Below are 26,829 nucleotides of genomic sequence, written 5' to 3'. Positions count from 1 at the left end.
AATGTCTTAAATTCATTGTACAATACAGGGAATTTAAGATGTGCAGCTTCTTTATATGTTCCTTATTTGCATTAACAGTTAATGATCTTGCTATTCATTCACTTCAAGAACTACACCAGGGTTCGATTGGATGAGGGGCGACCACCTCAGAGTTTGATACCTCTGTAAATGGAGCTTTTCCAGTCTTCTGACAAAGCACTTTTACACCCCAGGTCACATGTTGCAGCAGGTTTAACATGTTCCCAGATCGTAGCTGTCAGTTTGGTCTGTAGACTTCGACCAGAACTGATAGAAATAATGGACTGAACGCAGAAACCATGGTGCTGATAAGAATGCTTGATCAAGCCAGAGCCTGTTTTTCCTTAGAAAACCATCCATCTATTGTTCCCCTCGTAACACCAGTTGGGTTGTGAACCCGTTGGATTTCATTTCGCTTAGTCGACGGATCGGGGAGTCAGTCAGCCACTCATCCAGTCGCCTAGTTATCCGGTCAGTTGGACAGTCACACAGTAACTGAACCAGTCAGCCGGGGAGGGGGAAAAGTCCAGCCAAGAGAGCAGGCACTGATTATTTCCAGATGAGAGCTCAGACAGTCTGGCCTGAGCAGAGAACACACACACACACACACACACACACACACACAGAAAAAATAGACTGAGAGAGGATGGATTTTGGGAGGAGGCAACAGAAAAATGAAAACAGTGAATCCAGTAATGATCCTGCATGTGAAAACAGTTTTTAAAACTCAACATTAAGAGCGTTTTAATCCGCCCTTTTTATATCAGTTTACGACTCTGAATCTGAAGACACAGAGAGCGAGGCTGGAAGAAGAGTGTGTGTGTGTGTTTGTGTGTGTGTGTGTGTGAGAGGATGATCAGCATGCAGTGGTGGGCTCCGCTCGTCGTTGTTTACCTGTCTATGTACCTGGAAGCCAGTCAGCACCGTAGAAAAGGTAGGTGGACGAAGAGAGGCTGTGCAGACTCCTCCATGCATACATTATACCTGTTGTTGTTTGTTTTTTTAACATTATAAGACCCTATTGTCAACATTATGTGAAAAGCTCTTTTGAATAATGCCTTGAACACTTATTCTAAGGATTGGCATCCTCATTTAAAAGTCTATAAGAAAACTGCATTATGGCTCAGTCTTGGTTTTCTTCTCTTAACGTATCAAATCATGATTTTTTTTCTGGAGATATCAGTATAACAGTGACATTAGCGTCGTTTGTCACGTCGTTTTTCCAGTTAAAGGTGGCTGGACTGTTGTTATTGGAGTCACTCGCTGAGGAAAATTCCTTCCCCGAGACTCACATATCTTAAAATCTTTGGCTAAGTGACTTGAAACTGCAGCCGGCCAAAGTGGGGGGAAAATATTCTGTGTTCTTTTTTAAACTTTACTTATTAGAAGAAGAAGAAGAAAAAACGTCCCATGTGCGTCTGTCTCTTTCGACTCTAGGAGGGTGTCACATTCTGGGGGGAACGCTCTTAAATTGTTGTGTTATTCCTACAGTATATGTGTTTAAAGGTCTTTATTGACTTTTCAACCACTAGGGGGCAGCGGGTGAAGCAGTAAACATTTACAATTTAACACCAATGTCCCCATTTTGCTAATATACACAGGACAAAACATGATCTTGACTTCCAGTTGATACTAAGATCCTTTTATTGCAGCTTAAATCCTCTGAAAGATTTGTCTCACAATGGGAGTATTGGTGGAGAAATCCTTGTGCACAATGTTGATTCTAAAAAGACACAGTTTGAAAAGTGCAGTTTTTGGATATTAACATAATTCGGATGTAAATTGAAAATGCTGAGCAGAAGCCGGGCCATTGCAGCAAAGATTTAGTTCTCTTGCATTTCCTTTTCACCCTCCTGTAACGTCAGCCAAGGGGATCCAGACGTCTGTTTTGTTATTGTTTTTGTTTCCCCCCTTTTTAGTTTTCTCTCTCTCTCTCTCTCTCTCTCTCTCTCTCTCTCATCAAGACTTCCCTCCAGCCAGGAATACCATTTAGCCCGGCTAATTAATGGATCTTTGTTGTTCCCTCATCTCCTTGCAAGCAGTTAGCGGGAGATTACAAGTTCCCTGCCTGTGCATAATGACATTGGGGGAAGCCTGCCCATCCAAACACTGATTGTTTGGAGCGCTTGAAGAGAGCGGCGAAGCAAGCGTGAAGAATGAACAGGCTTACCGAGAGCAACGGGAAAAAAGTTGAGAAAGTGTAAGGTTGATTCCCTTCCCGATTAGAACTTGAATATTTAATCGTAATAAAAATGTCTCACTGTATAGCTTTCAGTCTTGTGAACTTCGGAAGGTAGCGGCATTCATTGCTGTGGAGCTGCAACGTCTTCAAAACGACACATTCTTACATTACCTGACAACCGCTGAAAAACAGAGACCCTCAAAGAGCACGTGGGACGCGATTTAAATCGCTTCAAAAAGCAACGTATTTGCCAGATATTAAGTGGCGAGTCCTTCCCCTTACACTGCTGCAGGATGAAGTCTACAAAACCACAGACAGCATTATGTATTTATTATACCCAATAAAGCCGACCTTTTGGAAGTGAAGGTCATCAAAGCATAGGTGAGTGTTAATAATCTAGCATTAGCTAGTTATTGTAAGCCAACAATAGTAGCTATCAGGATTACTGTCACTTTCTGTCAGTGTTCTGGTGCAGTGACGTCATTAAAGGCTGGATTGTTTGGCTCAAATTAACACAATCATTTTATAGCAGGATTAAGAGTCGTCCAACTTTCAACGGAAGCTAACCCCTGAATTGAGACACAGCAACAGTTCTATCAATGGCTGCTGCCAGTTTAATTCTGTTCACATTCCAGCCATCTTCCTCCCTGCCCCCTGCTGTGCAACAAAGCTTTTCCCACTCCTATCATCCCCTGACCTCCACATTCACCTGTTCCCCATCCCCTTTTTCAGCTGCACAGTGTGTTTATATATATATGTAACCCTCCTCCTCCAAACTCTGTCTGATTGTTTGTTTTGCAACCCAGCCTCAGTGGTTCAACCTTATCTCGGCTGTCTGTCTGTCTGCTTTTCTTGTTATTAACCTTTGCAGGCTTTCTGGACTCGGAGCCGGCCTTGCTTTGCCCTTTTGGCTCTGCCTCTCTATCCTGGCTTTGTGCTCGTTGCAAACATTGTTTTTCACTATCTATAAAGTAAACTTTTCTGTTAGCTTACATTTTTGCCACTAAGTCGTGCATTCTACCCGTTTGCCTGTTCTTGGCAGACAAATGCTCAAATTTATGTTTCTCTCCTTGTAAGGGATTTATTTTTGGCCCTATACATTTCCAAATCTATGTGAGCAATAACCAGTGAATAATCCTGTCTTTGCTGCTGAAGACGTACAACACACAAATTCCTGCCTGCTAAAGGACTATTGTGAATTTAGCAAACAACGTCAGAGAGTAGGAGCAATCTTTTATTTAAATCACAGATTAGTAATTTCAAATGCAAATCAGCTTTGGGTTGGCCTCCAAACTGTCGTTCCCCTCCGTCTCCTCCATCCTTTAGTGACATAACCCTTGTTTTCTAATGAGCACTCTTTTCCCCTGGGTGTTGTTGTGTTTACTCTGACAATGCCCCTCAGACGCTGGAGTGTCTTTAATATCACTGCACAGGCATCCCTCCTCCGCTGTTGATCATGCATTTGGGAGTCACTTGCTCAGTGAGGAGTGTAGATTTTCAACTCATAAATGGGATGCACTCAAACCATAGGATCGAGGAAAATGTCCTCACTGCTTTTCCCATTTTTGGGGATGAGAACAACTTGAGTCATTTGTATTCTTAGCAGGATATTTTAAGGTGGGACTGATGCCAAAACGGTTTCAGATAATGTGTTGGGGATGACTCAAATGTACCATATTGGTTTGCTTAAATACCATCTTAACATTCTGCATTGTGAAAACAAAGCTGGAGCTATATATGCCTGACAGCCACTCAAACAGCAGGCAGGTGCATAGCGGAGATCAGACGGTGTGTGTGGCTTTGAGTGGCCTTAAAAAAATGCAGTAAAAGCTGGATGTATCTTAGCCTAGCGAGGCTGTGGGCAGCGGGGCTGATTATTACTGCAGAATTGGCGAGGCAGCGCAGCGTGGACGCCGCTGTAGGGCTGCAGGACGATTGGATCGAAATTCAGATGAAGCCCAGTGTTTACACTGCACACCTCATTGAGATCTGTGTGTGTGATCTGTGTGTTGGCTTACACGCTGAGCCAAGCAACTGGATGGCAATAGTGTATGTGGAAAAATAGCAGAGGACATCTGGAGAAGCTCAAATGAAGGTTTAGCTAAGTCACGTTGTCATGTTGTGATTCCCCTTGCTTTGTTTCACTCCCATCACCGAATTGGTCCTGGATGCTCACACATTAGAGGTTGTTGTTATATTAACACAAATGAAGAGTCATGTTGCAAAAGTAGTCCCAATAAAAACACGAAGCTTGGTCAAAAAAGTGTATCAGTTTACTTTGCATCCTAGTTTGACCCCTCTCTCTGTTTTTTCTATTTTTGTCCTTTTTATTCCTGCTTTGTTTAGACGTGACCTCCAAATGACTTCCTGTTACCAGTGGGAATATCTGGGCTCACTCGAGCCTGTTTTGCAAAAATGAGAATGCAAATGTGGAGTTTTAAGATCAGGGTAGTTCATAAATCATTCTGGAAACACAGATATGTCCTTCTGACTTTATTAAGAATTTAGCCTTATCTATTATTTGCATTTTTAAGCCTGTTAACTTAAAAAATGGCCCAGTGAGTACTTAAAACGTAAGAGACTGTGCATGAAGAGTACAAGAGTCAAGGCTGTCCATAGGGGTGGGGAGCTTTCTGGGGCCCAGATATATGGGCGGCCGATTAGGGTTAAAGGCTTTATTTGTGATTTTTCACACTTAAATGTAATATAAATCAAGTATATCCTCTGAAAATAACTCTGTGAGTCATGACTGTCTACAATGGGTGTAACACCCGAGTCCCACTGTCTGTGATGCTTTCAGAGTTTTCAGAGTCCTATCTTCAGTTTGTTTACATCGCCCGGACGGCCGGCTGACTCCTCCCCTCGTGTATAAAAGTTGTTTAATTGAGGGACTAGAGAAAAGAAGAATAACATACTGTACTCACTGCTTAACTGTGTTTCTAGATCACGCTCATTTCAGGTAAATTTACATGCAGTGTGAAGATACCAGCATAATAAAGATCGCTAGCATTAGCATGCTAACACAACAATGCACTGCGAGTTGTTTTGGTTTCATGCTGGTGCTCAAGGGCGACATCTGCTGGATCAAAAAATCCCATAGTAAGCCTTTAAGTAAAACATGGTCCATCCAAAAAATCATCAAAAAATCCTAAATACTCACCATTACCGTTACTAACAAAAAAACACATTTGCCGCTCACATGAGTGTCACATGCCGCGGCATATGCCGTTCTGGTCCACTCGTGCCGTGGCATATGCCGCATATGAGTGGCATGTGCCAGTCTGGTCCAGACGTGTGCTGCAGCACTGCGTGTCAGAGTTATAACAATTTGTTTCGTTGGCGGCATGCCAAAAACGTCAACAAACTTTGAGAGCCCGTTGAAAATAGGGATGAATCTGAAAAATCTGAAAAATTGGACTTTGACTGTGCCTAGCTCACTTCCTGTAGATTTAAGAGTCATCATGTAATTGTTTCTCGTCTCATTGAGCTTCATATGGCTCACCAATTTCCGTGCATGTAGGGTAACCGCAGTACCCTGAGTGACATTTGGGCGCGCTCTGGAGCCATTCGGCGACGCCCATGCACCGAACCACGTTCATACGTAAATTTCACACAAGGCTGAATTTTGGTGAGTTATTTTGTGCACGTTAAAGCCCCCAAATAAGCGATTCATTGTGGCTCGGGCCCTAATAAAGAGGATAGAAGGTAAATCATTGATAAAAAAAAGGCTGTAGTAAAGGGCCTCAAAATTGTAATTTAAGTACATTTTCTGGTGGATGTAGTTTGTCTCTTTCTACATCGGGAGTTTAGCTGTTCAACCATGTGAAATCACCTAAAGTAAAATATGGATTTTATACAGACTTGGTATCAGAGACGGTTTCTTCAAGTTAAGAGCGTAGGGTTTCATTCCAGCCGTATCAGTTTATGGGGTCTTCTCGCACATCTGACACTTTGAAATCAGACCAAATGAGGTCAGCAACACCTGCCTCCTCCTCTGTAAGCAGAGACCTCTCACCTCTGGATGCACTGCCACTTGTTAAATATAGAAGCATGTGAGACTCGGGGTCGAACACCAATTACCCATGCGCACAGCTGGAGCCAGATTTGATCCCACCTGCATAATATTAGAGTAGTAATGTATCTGTGTTTATGAAGCCTCCGGCCCACCCACAAGCATGTCGAATGTCTTGAATTCAAGGGAGACCCCGTAATCCAATTTCCTGTCTTTGTGTGTTGTAGCTCTGTATCCATCTGCCTATAGGATAAAGCGTGGGACCTATTCACTGATCAACCCAGTGTTCCAACAAACCATGGAGGATGTAAACCTGCTCTTTGAGGTCAGTTTGGATCCTGTGGGCTTCAGGGTTTAGTGGGTCATCACTGGAAGGAAGCCAGTTTAAATATGTCGGGTATGTGCAAAAGATCTGTCCCATTTTTGTTCCATTTTCCCGACGATGAAATAGAACGTGTGTCTCTCAGATCCTTCTTGCCGGAACGCAGATCCAAGACGGCGACAGCGCCATGCTGATCCCAGACCAGGAGCTGGCCTCTCTACGGAGCGTGGAGAAGCTGGAGGTCATCTGCGACGACGTCCTGCCCAAGAGGCTCTCGGAAATCCGCCATCTAACAGCGGAGCTTGCTCTGCGCCGGCAGCGCCTGAGCCTGCAGGACTTTGAGAGGACGGTGCTGACTCTGGTTTACGGCGCTCAGACTCTGGTTAGAATCAGGGACCAGCAGCAGAGACGGGTGTGGACAGACTCTGTGCTGCAGCTGTTCAGAGCCATTCAGAAAGATCTCAGACCCCCTTGAGGTGTTCTATGTGTAGCCGTTTCATAGAAAAACTTTTTGCAGTAAGTACCCAAGTAATCCTTATAAAGACACCAATTATCTCTTCAAATACCAAGCTTGCATTCTTCAGATCTGATGTGAATGTCTACACACTCCAAAGCGTTTATGTTACTGCCCCTTTAACACCGAAACAAACAATGAAGCAGGGTGGGCTTAAGGGGCGTGGCTTCATGTGATTGACAAGTCTCTACAGCAGCAGCAGGGATATGACCACAACCCAAATATGGCCATATCTAGCTCCAGGAAGAAAACTAAACATTATGGCGGACATGGAATGCCAAACTTGAAGCTTCAAAATGTTAGTCAACAAATCAAAGGGATGACATCACAACTGCTATGTCCACTTCTTATATACAGTGTATATATCATCGTTAATATTTTTACATGTACGTAAAGATGAACTATAATGGATTGATCCTCAGTATTTTAATCTGGATCTATCTATAAAAAATGGTGTATTTCATTCTGACAATAAAAACAATAAAAAGCATTACATCCTGTTTCCTGAAGATTAATCAAAGTGAAGCTTTTCAATTTAACACCACAATATCCTCCTTTAATGTACTGTAACTGTACCTCCTCCTGGATGACTAGGTGTTCTTGCTTTTCTCCCTTAATTATGCAGTTTTCCACACGAGATAACGTCAGGAAACAGTGGGATAAAGAGGGGCACGATCTGCGACGAAAGGTCCCAAGACTTATCCACCGCCTGCCCACTTAAACACCCTGATTTAATTGCTTCATCAATTAATTTATGCAGTTGTTTTCCACTCTTGGCTGATTGTAACTGTAATGCCTTATGTTCAGACCCACTTATTTGTTCATTATGTGAAAATCCAATAAGGGCAGCAGAGCATCTGTGCTGCATGTATTTGTGCGAGCCACAGGACTGCCTCATTAATCAAGCGGGTCCCCGTGAGCATCCCAATAGGCTTAACTTGAGCACTCGGGTACTGCCATACATCCTGGAAATACGTCTTGAAGTAAAAGGAAACTAACTACTCGTGTATAGATTGAAATGACGACAAAGTTTTGAGGCATATTTGGATGATTATTTCGACCAAAATATGCAAACTCAGATGGAAGATTAGATCAAAAAAACTCCATGCGGACTCACCTCCATCCCCTCTGTGGACATTTTTTTTCTGTCGTGTTCTTACTTTAAACAGTTTCAGATGCCTCGCTCCGTCTAGGAAAGATTGCTCAGCTCATTTGAGTCAGCGCTTTAAATTAAAATCCTCAGATTTGTACTTAAAGAGCCTGTGTGCATCAATACCCCTGATTGCTCATTTAAGCAAATGGTGAAATGTTTGATGGATGTTTGCTCCAAAGCTAGTAAATAGGTACTTGCTTTAATAGGCTTTCTTGCAGTTTACTCATCTTGAAGTGGAGAGAAAGTATACATCTTGTTTGTGCTTGTTTTCCCTCCCCGACTCCTCAATTGCTTTTCACATTTAAATGTTTCTTGCTTCCATTCAAGTTCTGACGCAGCCCCCGGAAAATGTCAGGCCTCAAAAGTTTGTCATTACCTGCAACCAGAGTTTATTTTCCTTCTACGAGCATTTAATTCCTGTGAATGTATATGATGATGTCAGGCGTTTTTCTTTTTTTGTGTGTGTGTGTGCAAATTTCCGACTTTTTCTCAGCATGTCAGCATTCATCCGATGCCCAAACGGCTTGTGCTGACTCAGGGAGACTGATTGATGATGGGGGAGGTGAAGATGCCTCCCCGTCTTGGAATTTTGTCGGAAAGAATCGGGCCTCGGCTCCGTGTCTTGCTCTAACGGTGATGGTGATGAGATTTTTTGGAAGTTCATGGCTACTTATTGACAGAGTGTGAAGAGGGGATGTTATTGAAGAAGACAGTCCAGCTCAGGCTTTGGTTCATAGAATCGATTCTTACACATGTAAACCTCTGTGTTGCATTTTTATACAACAAATCCTGGATTGGGTCTGATGCATTTGATATGAAGCACAAGCAATGCCCAAAAAGTCCTCGTTACAAAAACATGCATGCAGTTATCTTTGATCACTTAAGGTTGTAACAGGCTAGAAGCATCTTTTGTGTTTGCAGGCTGAGTTGTACTAAAAATGCAGAATTATCAAATCAAGTTGAAAGTCAATTTTAATGGAGGACTTGCACCTTTGGGCACTTTTTTCAAAGACAGTCTTATAGACTTATTGCACACATCTCCACATTTATTGTCTTTCACTTTTTTGTAATTACTTACTAACTTTATTGCTTCCCTTTCTCACCATCGCCTCCTTTGGGACTGTGGTGGGGATTTAATACGAAAAAAATAACAGGCTTTTACCTGAGTTATTGACTCATGATTACACCTTGTGAAAAATGAGTCTGTGATATTTCAGCTCTAAATGCCGTGTGTAACCCCTCAGCAGCACAGTGCATGTAGGAAGAGCAGCACCAAGTGGCTGTAGACTGAACTGCACCGTCCATTCGGCTCTATTCATAGGATTTAAAAATATTTTTCTTGTGCTGCAGCCTGCGATTAAAGTAAATCATGAGAGATGTTTTACATTACATGACATGGATGATTTGGACTTTATCAGTACAGTAGAGTTATTTATTCCTGAAAAATACATTTTTAGTAAAACCTTAAGAAACAGATATAAAGAGAATAAGCAGTTTTATGAACCCAGCTATTTATTTTTTTTCGCTGTTTCCTAAAATATTTCACAGAAAAGCAGGTCAAGACATAAAAACATCAAAGGATAGAAAAAGTCCAACTGGTTGATTATGGCTTTGTTGGCTTTTGCAGATCAAGGGCATCACTATTCATTTCAGCCCTTTTCAAAACCAGTAAAAAAACTCATCACAGGGGCTTAAAGGGAATTATTATGTAAGGAGCAATAAACCACTTATTGGACTTATCTTCAATTTCATTTTTCCTGCACAACAAAGAAGATCTTACCTTTTAGGGTGACCTCAAACATTCATTTTTTTCTAATGGTCATATTGTTTTCAAGTTTCCACTTTTGTTTTTTTTTTAAAAAACAATATATTTATTACCATGTTTGAACCAAACATCTGTATCAACACTTTTCTTCTCTCTGTGTACATTTTGACCAGTTAGCTGCTGAAGATGAACACTAGGTGGCAGCATTTCCCAATTTGAATCCCAGTCGGGGATCACACATCACTCATGTAATCAGTCGTGATTTTATCTTTTTATTATAGATTTGGGTAGATTTATTTTATTTATTTAACCTTTATTTTTGAGGAGATTAGACAACATTCATTTAAGAGTGTCCTGGCCAAGATGGGCAACAACACAAATGACAAAGTTTTTAACAATCAAACGTATAAACATTATGCAAAATACATTTAAAGACAATAACAAGTAAATAAGGACAACTGTGTCAAATCAACCACAATCCCAAATACATCAGGCAGAACATCTGCAGCCAGATGGGCCATCCTCCAGGTCATTTAACATCCAATGAGCAGCCAGATTAAATGCCCTTTTTCCCCTAGTTCAGCTCAGATCTTTGAACAGACAGCAAGAAAAGTAGTGAGGAGAATGAGAAGTTAATCAACTAAACTGAAGAGATAATATAACATGTAGTAATTCATCTCTGACACTCTGACCAGAGTCCACTATGAGCAGCCTTAAAAGCTCTTCATTACCTTAGATTATTTTGTCAAGCTGATACGAGATGTGCTGCTACGAGAGCCAACAAACATAGACAACATAGTTTGATTTCTTTTTTTAGGCACGCTTTTTTCAAGGTGTCTTAATTAGACGTGAATCTCGTCAAACTGGAAAGCGTCTCGTAGAAATATTTTGTGATCACCTCCAGCTGAACAGCCTTTTTTTTTTTAGCTGAAGCTTATCAGCTGCACATGTCCCCCCCCCCCCCCCCCCCCCCCCCCCCCCCGCACAGCTGTCAGACACATTTTTCATCGCTGCTGGCAGAGAGGGACCGAAGAGATATCACGATGTGTCACTTTTATATACACGCACTGCTTTTCTGCACCAAATTAAACAACTCAATACCTTTTTTTTATACATGTGGTTTATAAAATGAGCGCACGGAAACCCGACATAAATCTGTGGATTTTTTTGCCTCCCATCTGCCAGTCAAGTTAAATGTTTTCAGGATAACTTGGCGTTGTCTCCTCGGATATTATGAGAAAATGATTCAGGATCTGAGGCATCAGCCTCTCTGTCCACACCATTGAAAACATTCCTCAAGTTAAAATCAGCAACAGCCCTTCTGCGACAATAGCCGATTCTTTTCCTTTGAAGATCCTCTCAAACCAAATGTTCTTTGGGAAACTATTCTTTCATGCGCATACCAGTTTTTAGATAATATCGCTGAGATTCCATGAAGAAATAAAAAAAGCTGGGACTCAAAAGATCCTGATGTACCACAGCATGTTTGAACTTGATTTATGAGCAGCCGCTGTGAATTTGATGATGTCATCAGCATGTGTCCGTAAGCTAATGTTGAGCCAGTGTGGGGTGCAATTTTGATTCCAGTTTAATTGAAGCCACCCTGCATAGTCTGATCTTTAAGGTTAGAAATGTTAAACTTCTGAGGAGTTATGCATTATTGCAGTTCATCAGCTGAAAACACAAAGCTAGAAACAGGTCGTTTTTGCAGCCCTGTTATGCTAGTGGCGCTAATGTGCTGTAGCAGGATGAATGATGAATGAATATAGATGGATGGGATGCATTTGGGAGTCGGATACCTCGCTGTGTCAGAGAGCCAATTACACAGCGATAAGAGACTGCTGCTCTCTCCGGCTTCCAGGAATCAACACAGAGTTTCACATAAACATCACAACAGCTGTGAGGGCGTCAGGGGAAAAGAACAAAAACAGAGGACACAGTGTTGTGTGGAGTATTACTGTCCTGATCGAGTCAACGTTGAATCTATCAAAGTTTTTGTCTCTACCTTGTTTATTTATGGCATTCTAATCAGGCAATAAAAGTTCTGGCACATTTTCCCACCACGTTGATATTTGAGCTTTTGATAATACAACGTGAGAAAGAAAGTTTGCAGGCAGTATAGAGATAGCAGATAATGCCTTCTTATCCTTGTAAAGTCTTATCAGAGATTGTTATGCGGAGGTGCCGGATTCACATGGGAGCCCTGGTATGCTGCGTTTCATCACACTCTGGATCCTTCATTTGATCCGCCTTGGTGTAGTCCAGCTGCAGGTGGAACGGTCCCACAGCCAGGCCCCCGTTGGCCCATGAAAGTACGAGTGATTTGTGAGGATGATGTTCATGGTTATTTCATGCTGGCGTTTTATCTAGGAGAGTCTTAGCCTATAGGCACGGAAAGCAACAATATGTAGGAATTTGGTTTGGTGCAATTTGGCGCCCAAAGAAGACCACTAAGTGCACCTACACTCACAGATAGACCAGGATTTACATCTTAGGTCGTTAGCTTGATGCTAACACTTCAGCAGATCAAGGGGGCATGGCATGACACCTGTCACTCATTTACTCTACAGAAGGGAATTAAATTAGATTAAATGTGAATTTTTTCATCTTAATTGTATAAAAAAGGAGGGCTAAGCTCTGCTAGCCCATTTATAATAGGCGTCCATGCTTATTCTGCTTTCTGTCTACTGGATTAGTGACTGTTTTCTAACACATTAGCCACAACAACTTTATACGGTGGTTACACAACAATTTTGCAGCTTGTTCAGCTCTCCCCATGGCAGCAAAGAACACGACTCATTATGTCAACAACAAAAAAAAACGGACTACAGCAGAATTCCCACATTGCAGCACAGATATTAAAGAGACCCCTCTTTCCTCCGTGCAGTAAACAGAATTGATCATCTTGGCAGAGGTCCATGAGAGCAGTAAATTCACATTATATTCGTCACCGTATCTGGAGATGGTAGCCGTGACAAATGGTCTATTCCGTCTCATGTTCTCCACATAGCTCTTTTCCTTGTCAGTTAGAGCAGACTGATAGGATTAACAGAGCCAATTTGAACTGAACAAACAACTCCAGAAGATTGATTTGAAAATGTTGTGCTTCAGTTGTGTTACAAGTGAAGTTTGTCTAAAGTGGCACTTATAGTAAAGGTCTGCTGATTCAGCCAAATGGTTGTTTTCATGCTGAAATCTATGGTTTGTTGATGAAGTGTTTTTGTGGAGGGGGCAGACATTGAGACTGTGATTCCTTGTGGTTAAAAGCCTGAAGATCCATCACACTGCATCCCGTTGCTGCTGAGTCTCCCTTTTACTTGTAAGCCTCCATTAGCAGACATGTCTTTGATATAAACTCTTGCGTAAAATTTCATAGCACCATCATATGCAGGATTGTTTGGTGTATCGAATACTTCTTCCAAATATAACTCGCCAAATTTGCAAAATTATCCTCACAGAGATTTCCAAACTTAATGCGGTCCAAATATAGATCCTGGTGGAACTCCGTGGAATCAAATCCTGTCTAAATTAGAGAGGAGTAAACAGCCAAAGGAGGGGAGGAGAGTCCAGGCATGTGCTTTGGTAATCCATCCTGTAAACACAGTGAACATTTGATTTCCATTTTAGAAAGGTTTGTTGATACTGTGCATTGCATTTGGTTGAATGATCAATGGTAAGTGATACAGCAGCAACAGGTGGCGGAGACTCAAACACTTGTGGTTTGGCCTTCTGGTGCGTTTCTGTGTTTAGAAAAAAAGTTAATCTTTTAGAGAGTCAGTTGCATGCTGGCTTTGTTTTAACTGCGACCATCTTGTTTTTGTTTTTTTAATGATCACTTTATGTTAGACACAACTTCAACAGAACAGCTGGGCGGCGATCGGACACAAACCGAATGTCAGTTGGACGGTAGCAAAGGAGAAGTGGAGGTCCTTGTGAGACTGCGCCCTCTAGTGGGTGCATTTTTAAACGTTGATCCCAATAAAAAGGATGTGCTAGTAGAGGGGAAGTGAAGGTTATATAGTTTGACATGTAAGTATCTATTTTAAAGTAAAAGACGCATACATTTGTCTGAAGGAAACAAAGTGTATGGATAGGAAATAGCAGTGTATGTTCCTTAAAGAGTGAACATGAAAAGCAGTATGTTTCTCTCTCTCGCTCTCTCTTTCTTTATCTTTCTATCTGTCTGTATTTGTGGGTGTTTTTGTGTGTCTGAGGACTATTCCCTCAGTCCTCAGTTCCACTTGTCAAACTAAGTGTGAAGAAGTGTACAGGGCCCCTGGGGGTCATATACCAACCGTCAGCTCGCACTGGTTCCTGCTCAGTGCTTTGATTTGTATATCATCTGTACACACTCCGTACAAACTATAATAAACATGTCCTCACCCTGACCTTCCAGTGTTTGGGATATGTCGCTACCTCCACTCCCAGCATCATCCCAACTTTCACCAAACGCTTTGTTTTCCTGTAAAAGGAAAGAAAACATGTTTATGAGGGGAGAAATAATTGAAAACAAAGACAACAGAGATTCATTGCCCCTCAGTTGGATTTTACGGTCCAATCTGAAGAAACAGATGTGGACTTAGTCACAAAGTGGCTCTGCAGATGCTTTCAGTTTAGACATCGGACAGACAGGCTCTTACTTTGAAATGTGGGACTGAATGTTCTTTGTATGTTTCATAATTCCACTGATTTAAAGCCCTTTCCAAGCCTACTAGACAACTGAACTTTTAACTTCAGTGTCACAGGTGGGACCTTTCCCTCCAGAATAATCTATAATTGGTGTTAAATGAGCTGAGGTATTCTTAGCTTGTGGGCTCTCCTTTCAAAATACTCAAATATTCACTCACATTCCTCCCTTGTCCTCTGCCTTCAAACCAAATTCCAGCCAATTCTACCCAGGAAATCCTTGTCTGTGTGCGGTGTCAGTGTTGCCCAACGTCGCATAGCAGGTTTTAAGATCCTGCTGAGTGTGGAAAAAAGGAAATACAGCTTCACTGACCTCAAATTCTCTGCATTTATTGAAAGAAAAACAACATCCATAGAAGTGTTTTTTGTCAGCTAACTGAATAATTAACATAAAACTGATGATTTGTTTCCAAGAATATTACTAATTCATCTTTTTTTCAAAACTGTGCAAGGCTGGATGAGTATGCCAACGCTATGTTTTATGCAAAATATTGAATCGATACAAATTCATAAATAAAGCCACCACTGTACTTAAATTGATTGAACAGGTCATAGCTTAGAAAATGTCAACTTGATAAATAACGCAAAAATCCATTTTGTAAGTCAGTATGAAATAATTTGCATCGCAGCGTCATAAATAAACAGATTTCATGTTTACTGATTCATCAATACTGCTAATGTAATGCTGGTTTGTTACGCCCGGCAGTGAATGGAGAACCAGGAGAATATAAATGGGTTCTGGTTTTTTACTTTCAGCCGCTGTGGTAATAGACTGAAATACAGAAATCCAAGAGCTGTGTGTGACAACAGAGCTATCTCCAACTGAGGAGGCTAGCTCATGCTACTGTTAGAATTTTATCTTCAAGACTTAACAAATTAATAACTTCACTTAGGGAACTCATAATTCAGCAGGACTGACACACAATGAGTAGGATGTTACATAGCATCGCTGTGGAGAATTTTTTAAAAGACTGTTTTGACACCAACCTGCCAGGAGCAGATTCAGGCATCAATAATCATAATCAAAAATGCCTCATAGCAGCTTTAACATGACCAAATACTGCATAAATCCCCCATAGCTGTGGGTGCAGAGAAGGGTCCATATTTGCTGCGTCCTTGGCTGCTGGTCTTATTAACATTAACTTTAACTGCAGACAGAACTGAAGACATTAGACACTAATCTGCATATATGACTACATGTCTTGGCTCTGTTCTGATTGTACTTGTGTTGAAAGTAATGAGGGCTGCTCTTGGTTTTATTGCCCTCCTTCAGACACGTTTGCAGAAAGTTACATAAGAGGAACTATGAGTGTAATTGTGGCTGTATCACTATGAAGATGACATTTATTAATAACAGTTATTAAAACAGTTATTTACTTATTAACAGTATTCACTTACACCTACAAAACAAACCAACATGAAATTAAAAGCTGCATCATAAAAGTCTAATTAGTCTTATTAGTCTTATCTAATCTATTCTGTTTAATGTGTATTTTGTATTTTGAGCTTACTTGTCTGTGCTGCTGCAACACCCGAATTTCCCCTCTGGGGATCAATAAAGTACTATCCTATCCTATCCTTATATAATCAGATACATGGCCGCTCTTTCTCTGACATAAGCCTCCATTCATAAACACGTTCTTTAAAAAATATTTGGTGACATGCTGCTGTCAGTTTTGTGATAATGGCTCAAAGGTTTCCCCCTTTTTTCCCCACTTTGAGTTTACATACAAAAGACACTCTTGGCTCTAAGTGTAACAGTGATTACTGCCCATGCACTTGTCCTTTGTACAGTAGCACTGAGATTAAGCTTTGGTGAATAAAGGCTGTGTATGAGTGCAATTTGTAGTATTTGTAGCAAATCCACTCTGTATTCAAATTTCAAAAACCAAAAGAGGTTGCTGACTGACATGGCATTACTATTCACAAATTGCCAATAAGTCCTGAGTATGGAGAAGCAGCAAAGCGACGGCTTTCCTGCTCAAAGAATGGACCAACTCTTGGCAGATGGACGCCAACCCAATCTGGGGACAAAGATGTCCGCACAACAGTCCCTTAGGAAAATGAGTCTGCGGGTTAATCCAGACCAAATCAATCGGAGCCTTGCATGGAATTACCTGAGCGTATTCCTCATTGGCCACTCAGCTAATTAGCACTATTCATCTACTTGGAGTCCCCATGGCAATCACAGGGTCAAACTAATTAAACATTTTGACTCTATATGGCCCCTTGCTGCTTCCTGCCTCCTCATTTACTCAAAGTCGAAGTAACTCTGAGGGGGATGGGCGGGCGTTTCTTTTTGTCCGTAGACATGCACTGGGTTTGATTATTGATCCAGACCTGAAGTCTTTTTAGGGTCACCCTGCAGAAGTAATCAGGAAAATGAGGAGTGGCAGGCAAACAGACTTCACTGTAATTGAATTGTTTTGTGGTGGACGAAACGACAAACAAGTCAAAGGGATGTAGAGTGGGGGAGGGGCTGGTCAGAATAAGAAATTGGAAGAGATTGACTCTAGTAGTCATCCATTTTTTTCTCTTTTTGAACGTCTTCCAAGTTCCAAATGAAACCTTATTATTTGCCTCTATCATGTATGATCCTTGAAACTGCCTGAGGGTTTGCTGTGAGGAGCCTCTTCCTGATAAAGAACAGAACTAACCTTGGATGAAGAAGCAGCCCCATGTTTGAGGATGAAGTCATATCCTTCCACTATAATATAGTCCTCCCGACATGCAATTCCAGTGTCAGGCTTAGAAGGTATTACACTCAGCAGTCTGAGTGATTCAAAACGAAACTGATAAGAAAAGTGGAAAATTTGATTTCCAACGATTACAGTCAGCCGCTGCTGCATTGCCTTTAGGCTCTGGCAAAGGAAACGAGTGGAATCTTGGTCATAATGGCAAAAATCCCAGAAAGTAAAGATGATGCTTTAGATGTTGTTGTTGGATTCATTTAAATTGCCTTTTTTAAAGGAACTAAAATGCCTGTGTCTTCCTGTCTTTTACCTCTTTGGCCTGTAGGGTTATTTAAACTCTGCCTATTGGTTCAGCGGGCAAAGCAGTTAGGATAATTAAAGGTAGCAGTTATTCAGGTGACACTGTCTTACTGCTAATCCTGGGCGTATTGATTAAACCGTCTAAACCTCAATCAAGATGTCACTCAGGGTTTGATTGGTTTGGTCTTAAGAGGCCCGGAGATTGAAATGTTAGCAGGAATAAATAATGGGTAACCTGCTAGAGCAATTACCCATGCTAATAAAGCATGTCACCCACCTGCATGACTTCATTCCAGAACAGAACACCCCATAGTTAATGCTCAGTTAAAAATAGGGAATGGTTGATGTTGGCTCACATAGCAAAATAAACATCTATATATTAGGGCTTAATGGAGTTTTTTCCAAAAAACTTTAAAAGTATTATTGTGATGTTGTCAACAAACACAAGCAAAAGCCTAAAGCCAACCTACACCTTGACCCAAAACATAGATATCGAGAAGAATGTGACTCAAGCAGTTTTTTAAAGTTCTGGTTGGACACAGAAGTGCATCATTTTTGATTTCATAATTTTTTTAGGTATTTTGTCATTGATCAAAAGTATTGGACAAAGTGAAGTTTTTATCTTATTCGGGTGCCAAATGTTAACCAAAGTCAACTAGCAGCAGAGTCAAGAATTCCTAGTTTTTGAGACATTTTCCTCCAAAAGAAAAAAAAAATGTTGTAGCTATACATTAAGAAAATGAGGTTTATCTCCAGGGAACCCAAACTCTTCCTGTAGATATTGAGATATTTTAGTTGCTAATGAAAAAAATTGAAAAGATTGTTTGACAAACAATCAAAATGTTGCTGAGAGTTCAAAATGGAATTCCCAATGCCACTCACATTCAAATACCTCATTATTCCAGGAGGCCATTAATGGATTTCTTGGCTCTCGGTGGAAAAAGAACAAACTGAAACATAACATCTGGTCCTGTAAAACTTTAATGCCGGATGTGTTAGAAAACATTTTGTGCACTTTGACAAGAAATGAAAAAAACATTACCATAAGAACCCTCATAAACAAAACTGAAGGTGAAAAGATACTATTCCAAAGTCATTTGTGATTTATCGAACGCCAAGAGTATTTCAGCACTTTAACCTAATGCAGTGTGTGCAGAGCATGTGTGTAAGCTCACTGTTAAAAACACCATCCATCAAGATGAGAAACAACAGGGCCAATTAGAGCTCTTTACAATACATTTAAGCTAATCAAATTCTAATATGTAGATGACTAAATACTACCAGTCATTGATTTATCATGTGAATGGAAGAATATAAAACTGCAGGAAGTTTACACAAACCCCCATTTATAAGTGACTGGTGACATAGAATAAATATACCCTCCATGATGCTGCCATTCAAGCACTTAAATCTGATAAATGGACCTTTGTTTCACAAAAATGTATACATTTTGGGAAGTTAGCGGTATATCCATGATGAGTCTTTACATATTTTGAAAACAGTCATATATAACCATACAATTAGGTCATGAGAAATACTTTTTATATTACGCTTGAAAATCCATAAAATGGGAACTGAAGTTTATTGTAAAGATTGGTAACATGAAGCGCTCCTAAAAGCATTCGCAAAGCTTCATGGAGTTGGGATCCATGAGGGAATGTGTTGGTATGCAGTTGAGACTAATGTAGAGGAAAAGCAAAACCATAATGTTATATTTAAGCTGAAAACGATCCACAATTTTGGAAACACTTTGTCTCTAGCACCATGCTGTGCTAAGAGCAGAGGCTCAATGTGTTTCCAGTGTAAAACCAGCTGCATGAAATGAGCTTTTATCCAGTAATGACACATGTAAGACATGCCTGATTCAACATCTGCTGCAAACAAAATGGTCTTCTATTCATCCTTAAAGCTGTAGCACACAATGTTAGTAGTTGTTGGATTAGTTTATCAATTTTCATGTGAAAAGAGGGCTTTTCTGAAAATGATCTGGTTACTGTAGAGCTTTTTTTGGACAGGGTTAAGAAAGTGAAGGGCCTGTGTAGTGTTCAATAAATAATACAAAGGAACTGGGGTGCACAGGAGTTACAAGGCCAGGACAACCAATGAAGCCATGACCTACACGCCTATACATAATTTGAACCTCTTCTTGTACTATGTGTTTCCTTCCTCAGGTGAATGACTTTGGTGGGTGTCTGGGGAGCTGGTTGGTTCGAGGCGAACGGTTGGTGAAGGTGAATGAAAGAAAGCGCATAGCTCCGGCGGGACTGGATAATTTGAGGTGGGTATCTGGGAACTGGAGGTTCACGGTTCACGGTGAGTGGTTGCTGGGATTGCTGCTCTATGGGGAAGTCTAAGACATGTCAAAGGGTTTTCAGTCACCTTCCAGTCCCAACACATGGGAACTGACATCATGCATCTGTGTCTAATGCCAGGGTCGGGTAAGGGATATGACTTGACCCTTGGCCTTTGGTGAAATTCAGCCATTCGTCATGCGTCGCTGGATCACTGGCTCCAGCTCCTGGCACATCTGTTCATAATGCAGGTAGCGTGTGGGGGCTGTGACTTCTGTGAATCCCAACAATCTGCTGATGTATATAAATTGATGGTAGTTGAGCCATGTGCTTGGAGAGAGACCGTGGCTCTCAGCTTAATGAGGTTGTATATCCTTTGAGTTTTAGCCACTCTGAGGGAGACAGTACTAACCTTTGAACTTTGAAAAAATCCAGCAGAATCTTGATAAGATGCCTTGAGTTAGTGGGAAATGCCTATGCACCAAGGGGTGTAATTTTTTCCTGCGAATGCATAAAGTGTCCATCCATCTTTGTACTACAAACAATGCCATGAACGTTGCAAAGTGTCCCATTTAACTGTCCGTGGGTGTTTGAAATGATTGTGGATAGGAGCCTAAAAGGAACCTCAGGTGTTTACATTGTCTAAGATGAATAATGCAAGCTTTCTTCAGCTAAAACACTGTGTACACTGTGTTCATTTGTGTTTGTCTTTCTACAGTGACACATTTTATATACACTTATAGTTCTAATTACAGAAAAGACTGAGGATTTTCAGACGGACATTTTTAAGAACAATCTCCCCAAAGATACTCCTTGTTATGGGTTTCCAACAACTTACTACAACCAATATTAATGTTTACAATTGTTGGCCTCTAATGGCTTCAGCAATTGTAAGAGGAGCAAAGAGATAGTAAGTTGACTTGGTATAAGAATTGGAATGTCAAATGGGTCAAACAAACCCAATGTACAAAGGCTACAGTCGTCGTCACACTGGTTCCAGGTTTGACTACTGAACCTTCTGAACCTGACATTTTGGTGTATGTCTTCACCTCTTCTCTCTCCCATCATGCCCTGTCTCTCCATATCTGTCCCATCAATAAGAGGCCCAAACTTCTTTTTTAAAAGTAAAGAGTTTGTGGAGATATTTGGTAAATGTGACGGTCTCTGTTTTTTGTCTAGAAAAAGAGATGCTGCAGCAGCACAAAATCCATTACTCAACACGGTCAGAGGGGTCAACCTGTGATTGACATCAGGACGCTGACAGACCGGTGACCCCTGCCCTTAAATGAAGACTCAATCTGATAATCATGACTGTTCAGAATTGACCCTAACATGATCTCCTTAAAGCTAGGAACGCCCACAGAATATATATCGACATCAACCACGTTGAGCACAGCAGCAACTATTGAGTGACCCTGTTGCTTTGAACAGATTGAAAAGAAATTCCCTGTGGAGAATCCCCTCATCACCTGATTGAAATTCCTGTGGAGGAGCTGCCTGGAGATCCAAAGTCACAGCAGTGATCCACAGTGACAGTCAAATTACAGGAATTCAGATTAAGACGATAACGGTAATATCAGTTTGCCCTCGAGCCAACTTTTATCTCTGTCTCCATCCTTAAGTTTTTGTTAAAGTCATGTAAATTGTGATAAATGGGTCTGGGTGGAGTGTGCTTGTTGCAACAGGCTTACTCTTCTCCCTTTTGAGGATTGCCTCTACTTTATACGTAGCATCTAATCAGTATCAATCACTAAGATTTGCACTGTCAAAGTAATCACAGCAGATCTTATCAAAGTTTGAATTCAATCTCCAAGTCAGCCACACTCCTGATGTGTGAGTTGAACTACAGGTTAAATAAACTTGTTTCTGACACCAGGGAACGGAAAATTAAACTGATAAGAAAAACAGCCCAAAGCTATTATTTGGAAGGTCAACAGGTCGCGTACATATTATTTTATGATAAGGTCTCCCAGATTTATTCTCATGTCTTGTGTTTTTGTCGTTTTACCACTGGTGAAATGTGTTTGAATTCATGGCAGAAAGAAGGCCTTTTTTTTGCAATTGTAGGATGCATGTCTCATAATATTTCCAGTGTAAAGAAAAGACAAAAATATAGACATGGTAACAACGCAGGGAAATGAGGGATGAAATTCAACGAAACACAGCAGACGGTACAGTAACAAGATGGGAACTGGCATGGTAAGTTAATGAGCTGTAGCTGACAGCCCAAAATGGATTCGCCTCCCTGATGATGATTCAGAACAAGAATGGAGCAGGACAAATGGAAGTGTTTTGTCTGTGGCATAATGTACCGTCTTATACTGCTCAATTTTCAAGACTTTCTTTGTCTCTCTGGCATGCTCACCATTCAAATAACTTATTTAGCTGACAGCATCTGTTGTGTTTGCACTATGAATAGCAGTCTTTTACTATGAGGAGCAAGAAAAGACATGGGGAATTAAATGTAGTCTTAGATTTGAAGAAAACTCCAACCTACCCTTCCAAAAATGACAAAAAAGCTGCCAGAACACTTCTAAATGCAACACTTTCTTTCCAAACTCCACATTTTTCTGGCCACCCCTTCCATTCAGCATGACATCCCCATAAGTAAAGCTCGGTGGCAAACGCCTCACCCAAACCTTTCATTCTTTCTTCCACCTGTCCTCCGTCCAGAAAGTCTATTATTCCAGGATCTGATTCCAGGACTCTCCTCCCAGCAGCAGCTGTCACTTGCCCTACTCCAAAAACTGGATTCAAACCCAGAGTTCCTAGGCCAATAGCCTCATCACGTCTAATCCCAAAGTGATCAGCCTTATCGTAACTAGAGCCAAAAATTCACATGCACAGGACAAGGCAAGTCATTATACTGTTTATAAAAATCACTGGCCTGTTATTGTATTTTTGGCTTGAACACTCTACAGTGTTTTAAAAAAAAAAGCCATTTTGACCAATATCCTGTTTTTCATGTTTGAGTTAATAATATCTTTTGAAAAACAAGGGTTCCAGACAGCAACATTGATCCTCCTTTTATTGTTTTGTCCTATGCTGTACAATATATATGTTTTAATTCTTCCAACAAAGTATGCAAAATGGGAGATTGTCATCACTTTGGGGTCAGTTATTGGCACAGTTATATAAAGGTATTCCACAATGTAACACTTGGTCTATCATTTTAGCCTTCAATAAATATTGTTGTCTTATTGTTAAATGACTGGTCAGAAGGTTAGATTTAAGATCTATTGTCAATTGGCACCTTGAATGTGAAAGATTAGACTTCGTTTAGACTTAACATAACATCAGTCAAGCCTTAGAACAAACAGATGTGTCTTACATTGTGAGGAAAAGATTTCTTTCTAACTTGGAACTTGGAAACTACTGAAGGGGGAAACCTAAACCAGAATTCAAGAGGTTTGATGTAATCGTTTGGACGTAATGTGGCTGATCCCTTATGAGAGATTAGTAAGATTTATAATAGTCTACTATCCATATCAGGAAAACATCTATCAAAGATCATGACAAGCCCTGATACAGAGCTTTCTGATACCTTGGAAAATGCTTGAATTGCCATAAACAACATATAAATCCAGCTTGAGTGTTGTAAAAACTCCCCATGAAAGCCACAACTACTGTAGAAGTGGTTGTTTTATGCGTCTGTTCATTAGGGTTTATTAGACAGACTAAGAAACTTGTGGATGACGTTTCTCTGTTAAGAGCTCAGTGTTGGACTCCTACTGTGGAGCTCAGTATCACGTTCGGTACAGAAGCTAAAGAAGAAGCAGGAAGTGGGATAAATCATAGCCAGCCTCCATTAGTTTCCCCGTGGAAGTGGATGCCTCGAGTGGGGAACTTTTAATTTGATTTATCGTGTCCCCCACCCACTGAGAAGGAAGTGTGGAGGACAGGAAATTATATGCGATGGTGGGAAACATACATGAGAAATCACCGTTATAATGTGTCAGGGTAAGAGAGGGACGTAGGGGCTCTGCAGAGGATATTGTTGGTATGATAGCACAAAGTAATTTTTAATATTGAACTTTAGTCAAATCAAATTATTACATGTTTAATAGACAATGTATGAAAGGGTTCACACAGATAAGTGTTTTGTTCCACCAGTGGATAGCATTGTTGGTGGCCTCAACAGTTTTGCCCCACCCATGCTGGCTTGTAGGTTGATTTGACCCTCAGGAATTTGAATCTGGTGTTTTATTGCAATGGAAATGGAAAACTCTGTCTTTGTTCTGAACATTTTCTTTTGTTTAAGCAATGGTGGTTTTGTGGAAAATGGTAACAATCGAAGGATTTTAAACCACCAGCGTTATTGGTGTTCCAAACCTCTGAGAAATGCTATCTTATATCCTCATCAACTAGATTTGGATTTAGACCTTACAGACAACATGTGGGTCTGGTTGTGTTTTACATTTGCGGGAAGGATGACTCCCTGGAAGACAAAAAAATATATTGGTCAAATGAATCACTGATGACTTCACTAATTCTTTTACCAGCTTGTCTGTCTGTTCCCTTTCAACCTTTTTCCGACCTCTCTGTACTGGACCTTCCGTGTCATATTCAGAATGCGCACTGCCAGCGTCCTTCCATTATGGAAATATCCCTCTCACAGAGAAAGTCACACTTCATCTCAATTTTCAGCCCCAGTCACTACTCATTGGAAGCAGAGCTGACTTTATGGGTGTAGACTGCACCACTTCACAGCACTTCACTTGTACAGTAATGTATGGATTCCAGCTGATGACTTCAGACACCCAGAAAGAGGTGCAGGCAGATTTCCCTCAAGCTGTTTTCACACGGAGCGTGACTCGGGCAGAATTCTTCACCTCTTTTTGCAGGGGTGGCTAAACCTCTTGATTAATCTCTCAGAGCGAGGTTGTTGAAAGTGAAGGACGCTGCCTATTTCTGTTTAGCATTTAACAGATCTGCCCTTTGGTGCCCGGCAGCTAATTAGCATTCCCAATTTTTCACATCTCTGCCTTTTTGTTTTTTTTTCTAATTTTCACAGTTTTGCTTACAGTCTGCACAGATGGAATGAACATAATGCAAAATCAGATTAGCGGCCCTGATGGGGAAAAATAATCTGGTGTTCATTTCTGTGCAGCAAACCGATCTGTTAGAGGTTCAACCGCGCGTCAAGCTAGAAAATGACACTCTGCGTGTCCCCTTGATATTTCCATCATTATCAAGGCATCATCAACTGGCTAATTGGGACATCTTGTATTACACGGACTGGAATGAGTACAACTGCTTGTTTGCAAATTTTACGAGGGTTATTGACTAAACTCAACATTTCATTTTTTGGAGAGATTTGGGCTGGTCACTTCATCATTATAGAACTTATATGTAAGAAGATTTAATATGGAGCATAAATGAGCAAATGAGTAATGTTTACACTAAGTTTCAAGTACAGAGGCTTAACAGTGAAGTTTTAAATTGAAGGTTTTCGATGTGATTTTTCACACTTAAATATAATATAAATCAAGTATATCCTCTGAAAATAACTCTGAGTCATCACTGTCTACAATGGGTGTAACACCCGAGTCCCACTGTCTGTGATGCTTTCAGAGTTTTCAGAGTCCTATCTTCAGTTTGTTCACATCGCCAGGACGGCCGGCTGACTCCTCCCCTCGTGTATAAAAGTTGTTTAATTGAGGGACTAGAGAAAAGAAGAATAACATACTGTACTCACTGCTTAACTGTGTTTCTAGATCACGCTCATTTCAGGTAAATTTACATGCAGTGTGAAGATACGAGCATAATAAAGATCGCTAGCATTAGCATGCTAACACAACAATGCAGCGCGAGTTGTTTTGGTTTCATGCTGGTGCTGCTGGATCAAAAAATTGCATATAAAGCCTTTAAGTCTAGCGTTAGTTGAATGACTGAACTAATTTATTCAGTATACTATTATTTAGTATTGTATTATTTAAGTTAGTTGCATCATCTCATGGTTTATTTGGTTTCTCAAAGACATTCAGAAGCAACAGAGTACATAACATTAACACACAATAAACAGTTTGTAGAGCTTTGTAGAAAAATGTATGGTTAGTTCATCATGCTACACAAAGTCTTGAGTGAACAGGAAGTGCAAAGCCATATAGAAAAATGGTAGCCGTGACCTACAATAAAATATTACAGCAGCGGTGACAGTATATCAGTATGCTACAGTTGTGCCTGTTACCCAACAATAACTTACCAAGTGCATACATGTGGTACGTCACACCGCGTCATAGAAGCTCCTTCTCCGACCTTGACCCGAACATTTAATGTCACCGTGACAAATGCGTGACATCTGCAGTACTAACAAGGGGGCCGTTTGTCCAAAGACGTTTTTGGACTGCCAAGAGATCAAGCGATAGAAAAGCATTGCATATGCACCACGTTGGGAAAAACACTATAATCCATGCCAACTGCAGATTGTGCAACACAGATGCTGCAGATGTTTTTGCAATGACCGGAAAATATCAGTGACCTGACACCGAGAACTCGTTATGACGCGTCTGATTTTGTGATCTCTTACTGTAAGGTGGTGCTTCCTATAATCATGTCTCCTGTCAGTAACAACACCTGTGTGGTGTAACCCAGTTTACTCTCTCTGGCTCTTTACGCTCATTAAGTTAATTTACAGCTGAGGCTCTGCCGCAGGGATAGTAGAGGACACGCCTCATCTCTATTTTGCTCTCACCCACCGCTCTCCATTCTTCTTCTTGCGGCGGGCCCAATGAAAAACCTGCATCCCTCTAGAGTGCCACCGTGACACTTTAATTGGCGAGGCATAAATCAGGCTCCATTGTCAGCCAGAAGGGTAATTATTTCCTCCTGTCTCAGCCACCAGCTTACCCTTGCTTTCCTCCCCCCCGTTTTACTCTCCCTGTCCGTCAGAC

The 26,829-nt window shown here is 40.9% G+C and overlaps 1 protein-coding gene and 1 long non-coding RNA gene across 2 annotated transcripts; one reads left to right on the top strand and one right to left on the bottom strand.

Moving 5' to 3' along the window:
• Positions 1–671: 671 nt before the first annotated feature.
• LOC109995652 (protein FAM180A) lies at positions 672–7,531 on the top strand. The gene is made up of 3 exons (XM_020649451.3): positions 672–952; positions 6,440–6,537; positions 6,680–7,531. The coding sequence occupies exons 1-3, from the start codon at positions 871–873 to the stop codon at positions 7,007–7,009; spliced, it is 510 nt and encodes a 169-aa protein (XP_020505107.2). The 5' UTR covers positions 672–870; the 3' UTR covers positions 7,010–7,531.
• A 3,402-nt stretch (positions 7,532–10,933) lies between these two features.
• On the bottom strand, positions 10,934–15,863 carry LOC109995660 (uncharacterized). The gene is made up of 4 exons (XR_002278479.3): positions 15,640–15,863; positions 14,814–14,929; positions 14,350–14,428; positions 10,934–13,558 (listed from the first exon to the last, which is right to left on the bottom strand). It is a non-coding gene; the product is annotated as an uncharacterized lncRNA (long non-coding RNA).
• Positions 15,864–26,829: the final 10,966 nt, after the last annotated feature.

Source organism: Labrus bergylta, chromosome 23 (assembly GCF_963930695.1).
Source record: "Labrus bergylta chromosome 23, fLabBer1.1, whole genome shotgun sequence".
Classification (NCBI taxonomy): Eukaryota; Metazoa; Chordata; class Actinopteri; order Labriformes; family Labridae; genus Labrus; species Labrus bergylta.
Note: the sequence above shows the minus strand (reverse complement) of the source record. Positions and strands in the feature narration are given on the sequence as shown.

Excerpts from the sequence above, each read along its gene's own strand:
- LOC109995652 (XM_020649451.3), top strand. The coding sequence starts at position 871 with ATGATCAGCATGCAGTGGTGGGCTCCGCTCGTCGTTGTTTACCTGTCT. Across the intron at positions 953-6,439 it reads CAGTCAGCACCGTAGAAAAG|CTCTGTATCCATCTGCCTAT; the intron begins GTAGGTGGACGA and ends TGTGTGTTGTAG. Across the intron at positions 6,538-6,679 it reads ATGTAAACCTGCTCTTTGAG|ATCCTTCTTGCCGGAACGCA; the intron begins GTCAGTTTGGAT and ends TGTGTCTCTCAG.